Source organism: Capsicum annuum, chromosome 7 (assembly GCF_002878395.1).
Source record: "Capsicum annuum cultivar UCD-10X-F1 chromosome 7, UCD10Xv1.1, whole genome shotgun sequence".
Lineage (NCBI taxonomy): Eukaryota > Viridiplantae > Streptophyta > Magnoliopsida > Solanales > Solanaceae > Capsicum > Capsicum annuum.
This window is the reverse complement of record NC_061117.1, coordinates 168,355,159-168,361,699: the sequence shown is the minus strand read 5'-3', so window position 1 is coordinate 168,361,699 and position 6,541 is coordinate 168,355,159. Positions and strand designations below refer to the sequence as shown.

The following is a 6,541-nucleotide window of genomic DNA, read 5'->3' as shown; positions in this document are numbered from 1 at the left end:
CATTGTTGTAAGAAATTGTCTCATTCATGTAATGAGAATGTCGAGAACAAACTTGGGATGTTCTCAATCTTCACAGTAAGAATCCTACCTATTTATAAATAGAGGGACATCAACAAAAACCGAAATACCAAATCACATCGGGATTTACAGTACCGATTACCGAAGTTTGACAATCGGATGGACCGAACTTTCAAAGTTAAATATTTGGTATTTACTTTTGATTACCAAAACCAAACTTTAGAAATATCAAACTTAACACCTAGCGCCCACCCATGGCTACAAACGTACATAGAGGATTAAGCAACCATTTTTATTAATTAAACACAACCTCGCTAATCAAATTAAGAGCAACATTTAGATATCTGGCCAAAAAGAAGAGAACGATATCTATTTGCAATACATTTGATGACCTCTCAAAACACATGATAGAGAGTTTTGGCCGCTGTAAATTTTGTAAACAAGGAAAGTTTATCCCTCTGCTATCTGCAGCTGCTACTTGCCCTGTACAGTCTAATCAATGTTGTGAAAACCTGGAAGTAGGGAAGTGATGAAGCCAAAGACAATCATTTGGATCTCCTTTGCAATACCCCACCAGCGGTTGCCACCATCGGCAGCTCCAGGTTCCAGTGCAGGCTCATTCTCGCCTACCCTATTTATGTCGTTACCTTGTTGATTCTCATTCTCACCTCCAGGTTGTCCCTCTGCCACAACATATGACAAAGAAGAGTTACAGAGATGTTCCAGTATCCACATTAATTCTTATGTTTAGAAACATTCGATGAACGCACGCATTTCCTAGCAGACATTACGGACCAACATGAAAGCAACATTCAGTTAATGTTGGTAAATTGACATAACTGGTTTTATAAAGGGGGATTAGAAATTCGAAATCAACAAACAAAATAAGGTACCATGCATCAAAATTACCATGAGCTATCAATTAGACCGTCACTCCAGCCTACGATGCGTTTTTCTTTCTTTTGATAGAGTTGAGTTTTATTCATGTAAACGGCAATGCAACAATGGGCAGCCATTACAACGACGGCAGAGTCCCCATGCACAACTAGGATGTTTTTATCTATTCATTGACATAAGTTGAAGGAAAGTACCTCCGGCTGCAACATTGTCATTTCCTTGCCTTCCAGCACCTGGTGCATTATCTGCCCTGATAGCAGCCCTAGGTGGTTGGGGAGGTGCAGCTGCCCTCTGCATTCCTTGTGAAAGCCACCGTATCAAAGGTGCAAGAGCTCCAGTTTGATATCTACAATAACCAATAGGGAAATATATGGTGCCACTTAATGACAAAGCAAAAAGAAAAGGACATGTATTTCAATGAACACAACAGTAAGTCTTCCCTCGTCAATTCAACCAACATACAAATTATATGATAAAAAGAAAAAAACTATGATACAAAAATATGGAGGCATTATAGCACTAATTACACTTATTCAAGTTGGTTACTGTGGTAAGCAAGCATATTTAGTGGGGCCAGTAAACCAGAAAAATGATGGGAGAAAAGCTAGAGGGTTCATCTTCAAGACAATGATCATTTCACTTAAGTGATCCACAATGGAACAAAGAGAGAATGGGACACAAAAAGCACCAAAAATTAATGCCCAAGAAAGGAAAACAAGGAAATCGGGATAAGATGAACTATAAAAAGGAAGTGAAGATCTGAATGCTATTTAGGAGAACAATAACGTAGGGCCAACTTAGCAGATTTTTTTTCAAAGAAAAAGAGAGCTTTATTGTTACCTGTTAAATATATCCACATTCTTGTTCATAATAGTTATGTTACCAGCTATCTATGTATTAATGTTATTCCCAAATTGGTTACCCAATAATCTCTACTTTGCAGAACTAGAAGCATCCAAAAAATTCTCAATGGTCACAACAGCTTTCTAAGACCAAATTTGATGATATTTAATAAATAAATAAATAAATAAAAGGAAAATAAAAGTGATCATAATTGACATATACTTACAAATAGACAAGTGAAGCTAAAAACACCAGCAGAATAAGCCTTTGTCTTGATCCATTTTGATTGAACAAAAAAATCACTGCAGCCAACTTCAAAATTAGCAAGAGATCTAGCTGAAATGCAATTTGAAATCTTCTGACAACTATTTGTCGTTGGGGTCCAAGCTGTTGTTGCTGCTGTCCCATCTGACCTTGCTCCTCACCAACCGCTCCATTTTCTGGAATACTAGGTCCACTATCAAGAACAGCCAAGCTTTTTTCTTTTAGAAAGGAGAGACTAATAAGACTGCTTCAATGGATTTTTATGGAAGTAACCCTTTTAAGAAATTAAAAGTACAACTTCCAATACTTCAGGTGTAAGCACTGAACATCGGGGCTTCATGTTTTGTCAGACTATAGAGGCATATGAAGGAAACGAAGGTATCAATAACATGGCATGCAATTGATTGGATATATAACTACTAGTTTCCAGGCGCAAGAGAAGTTTGTATGGCTTCATTCCTAATATTTTAAGTTAATGTCATTTAAACAGATGATAAGTACAGCAATGATAGGCTTCATTCCTACTCTTGGATGATTCTTCAGGGTTGGAGTATTCTAGGCCGCGGTAACTTTAGTACTTCAATTGTCTAGCCAGAGGTGTTAATCCGCTGGTGCTATGGGCTTGGCAACTTTTTAAGAAACGGACCAAAATTGGTTAAACTGCACTTCTACTGATGTATCAGAGAATTCCATAAAAACCTACATGTTGCACTCCTGAATAGAGATCTTCAGCTTTGATTATAAAAGCATTAAAATACCATACAGAAATGCACAATTCTTGCTACATCAAATAAGGGAGTCAAGAACGTGAGTTACACTAGGCATATTCATTTATCTAATTGAATATGATGCCATTAATTCAACCAAAAACAGGAAAATAAGGAAGCCTAAAGTCACTCGAAGACTGGATAGTTTAATTCCTGTGTTGTTCCATGCTGGAAGAGAAGTCAGCCATGCCAATTACAGAGGCTATGCAAGATGATGACTATGATGATGACAACTTATACATTGAAGTCTCAAGGACACTTACGTGGGTACAGCATAGGTAAATGGGATTAGTGTGTTTGGCGGAAACCCTGTATATTGTCCCATAAAAGGAGCAACAGGTACAGCATAAAGGCCTGGTCCATGATTCAACTCCTCCTGGATTGGCTGCGTATCGAAAGCCCGAGGAAGTAGTGTGGGAAGCATGGCTTGGAGCATCTGATAATTTAACAAAGGTGTACCATGAAACGATGGGAGCTGAAAAGACAGATAAAAGAATTAGCGCATAATCTCAAATGCAATTAAGCACGTTATTTCACAAAAAGGTTTATAAAAAGCCTAGAAAGACCCAACTGAAAAGGAAAAGTTTGTAGCTGCAAAATATCCAGACTCTCAAAGTTGCAACGGCATTTGCCTACAAAAAGGTGGCTAGTAAATCCCTTTGACATCAATGGGACTAATAAGACAACTCACATGAAGGTATTGCTAGAAACGGACCAAGATTTATAATCCTAATTCAGCCATTGTCGTGAGTGGTGCAATCATGTTCACAACAGAGAAACATCTTTCCCTGTAACTCTTCCAAATTACCACTCCATTAATCTTGACTTGATGCACGCAGCCCTAAAACCAGTTTGAGTTTCCGAAAGGTAGGATTTGAAGTAAGATTTTACTCTAAAAATGGAACTGTTATGGTCTACAAGTTGAATAAAGAGTAATTTGTATAATTTGACAAATTGGGGAACCAAGTTTAAAGGACACATATTTTAAATCAAAATGAAGAATGCTACAAGCAATTTGGATAAACTTATCTAGGTCTATCTTATTTTGTATGATTAAACATACCTAAAAGTAGAAGTAAAAACTAAAAATAAAAGATATGTCAGTAAAGTGGGATGTACAGTGCTAAATGAGCTATTTATTGGGTCTTAAATTTCGAGCAGTATAAGGCTGTACAGAAGTTTCCTTTTCCTCAATGTGCGAAATCAGTTTTAAATCCAATCAGTATCCAAATGTAAACTGATAATCGATCTCTGATTATCCGCTACATCATGGCTATAATAAAGGGTGCACAACACAAGAAAAAAGAAGATTCCAAATGGAACCACATACTCGTATATGAAGCAAAAAAAAGTCATAGATGCATCAATACATTAAATAGACAATTTATAATTCGTATACTTCAATTTGCAATGTAGCTCTCCTAGAGCCAGAGGATTCTGCAGCTAATCGGTAGTATTTCGTGGCTCTGGAAAGTTGAAAGGACATCTTTTTTTTTTTTTTGGTTTGGGGTAAATACCAAGTGGGGGCACTTTACCTCTTTTTCTTCCCCCAGCCCCTTTCTTGTACTTCTCTAAATAAAAGACAGATTTCTTCTTACAGATTTAGTGATTCAGCACACGTTTAGCAGGTCCAAATAGATAGACATATAGCATCCTCGGTGCGCAAGCATGACATTGACTCCCACCAATGTTTGAGCCGTAATTAATGGTTTACAAATAGAGGATGTCGGATGCTTGATAACGACATCACCGCAAGTAAATCAAGAAATTCATTAATTTATTCAAGATATCAAGAAATTCATTAATTTATTCAAGATAAGTAGCACCCAAGACACTTTATTTCTCTTATATCTCACTTGCACTCAAAGACACGTGCTAAGGTCTATGTACAATGGATACCCAAGGACACGTGTGTGAGGTTTGTGTATAACGGACATTAATTCCTGACACTTAAAAGACATTTAACTCCAAATATTTAAGCCCGGTTAATGACAAGTGAGGTTGTTCCAGTGGTGCACGAGGACTCCACTTTTAACCTAGAAGTTGGGAGCAAATTGGGAAGGCACAGTTGTTGACTCTTGGAAGAGGGTTTTGAGGTGTGGTTATACTGTATCCGCATCCCCACCCCCACCCCCCTCTCCAACCACCAATCTAAACAGGAGAAAAAACTATTTAAGCCCAAAAATCTTTTTTATTTGATAACTGTGGTGGCCGAGCCAGCTTGCATGCACCTCGACTACTTCCATAAATACACGTCACCTCTAACCGGCAACAGATACCAGGCCACCAAGGTTAGACCAGATATTGTCTATGCTGGATCTCATGGTGCTCAATCAACTTCATTGATCACTAGGCCACACCCTTAGGTGCTTTAAGCTCAAAAATCTGATAATTATTTAACCTTGTACCTAGAAAACCCAAAAGATTTACCTTAAAAAAGCATACCTCTTTCCTACTATCTTATTTCCCCCATATCAACATATTTAAATCATTAGACCAAGATCAAATTGTCCCAAAATCTGAAAAAATTCATGAATTATATTGGCATAAAAAATAAGAAACAACCGAACCTCTACAGCTCAAATAGATTGCGGACATTATACAATCAGCAACTACCAACAAGAAAACCAACAATGAATTTCCACAAAAAAATCAATTCTTGAAATCAACCAAAAAAATCCAAAAAGTATTCAAATCACGTTCATACCAAACATACCCAACAAAGAATTTCCAACAAAAAAATCAATTCTTGGAATCACCAAAAAGCAAAATCTTAAATGAGAAAACGGGCACCTGGGGTTGTTTATTGAGTGTAGAAGCAGAAGAACATGATTTCTGTTCCGGGGTTGAGGAGGGATTTTCATGTTCCGCCATTGAAGCTTTTTCTCAATTTTCTTTTATTTTTTTTTTCGTTTTTTGCTTCAATTGTTCTTGAAGAACGATGTTCGCTTTACCCCTTTTCAATAATAACGATGTTTCTGATTTTGCTCTCTAGTTTTACAGCTACGTATTATTTCATTATCTGCTCCAATAGCAACAAGCCACGTTGTTTTATTTGGTGTGAATCATCTCGCTCGCTCATGTTTGGAGTATAAATAAGTTTCTCATTTTTTCTTCATTTTTCGGACGAAACGTCCAAATTTGCTTGGTATTGTTTAATTTTATCCTTAATTATATTTTTAATATAACTAAATATTTAAATTTACTTCTCTATTTTTATAATTATAATTTAAAGCTCTTTATTAATTCTTCACATTTATACATTATGTACCTCAATTATGAAAGTCACAAGAAATTCACATTGAGATGCTCAACTATAAAGAAAAACTCAGAACAAAAAAAAAATATAGAAGGATGGAGGTTTAAAGAAAGAATGTATGACTTGTGTATGTTGATATGTAATCTTTTTAATTGAAATGCTACATAGCTTATATTAGTAAACCGAATAAATGAGAATCTATTAAACATCTGTTTTAATGGAACAATATTTCTAATAAACTAACTAATTGACAGTCATACTAATTAACTTAATGCTGACTTGAACTAACTAATTTCGTCTTGATATGTAATCTGCAATAACATTTTTGTTAGTACTGATCACTTCAATTGTAAATGTGAAATTTAATATATTCAAAATTAGTCTCCGAATCTAGGTTTCTAGTGAATCTATTTTTATTTGTGCGTGGATATTCCTTAAATTTTGTTTCAATATCTTTTAATGATTTACTTTTTTCGTAAGATATATTCATTAA

The 6,541-nt window shown here is 35.9% G+C and overlaps 1 protein-coding gene across 3 annotated transcripts; it reads right to left on the bottom strand.

Annotated features, from left to right (window-relative positions):
* Nucleotides 1-289: 289 nt before the first annotated feature.
* On the bottom strand, nt 290-5,846 carry LOC107877826. 3 transcript variants are annotated; one of them, XM_016724583.2, is made up of 5 exons: nt 5,583-5,846; nt 3,053-3,264; nt 1,985-2,215; nt 1,110-1,261; nt 290-701 (listed from the first exon to the last, which is right to left on the bottom strand). In XM_016724583.2, exons 1-5 carry the CDS (start codon nt 5,661-5,663, stop codon nt 511-513), a joined length of 867 nt encoding a protein of 288 aa, XP_016580069.1. In that variant the 5' UTR covers nt 5,664-5,846; the 3' UTR covers nt 290-510. The 3 variants fall into 3 exon arrangements, with proteins under 3 accessions (XP_016580069.1, XP_047249784.1, XP_016580068.1); XM_047393828.1 differs by lacking the exon at nt 5,583-5,846 and adding an exon at nt 4,325-5,255; XM_016724582.2 differs by lacking the exon at nt 5,583-5,846 and adding an exon at nt 4,189-4,329.
* Nucleotides 5,847-6,541: the final 695 nt, after the last annotated feature.

What these genes read in the sequence shown, in the direction of transcription:
- LOC107877826 (XM_016724582.2), bottom strand. Translation starts at nt 4,275, where the DNA reads ATGTCCTTTCAACTTTCCAGAGCCACGAAATACTACCGATTAGCTGCA. An exon ending in GAGCTACATTGCAAATTGAA is followed by an intron (nt 3,265 to 4,188) that starts GTATACGAATTA and finishes CTGTCTTTTCAG; the next exon opens with CTCCCATCGTTTCATGGTAC. An exon ending in TTAGCTTCACTTGTCTATTT is followed by an intron (nt 1,262 to 1,984) that starts GTAAGTATATGT and finishes TGGTTATTGTAG; the next exon opens with ATATCAAACTGGAGCTCTTG.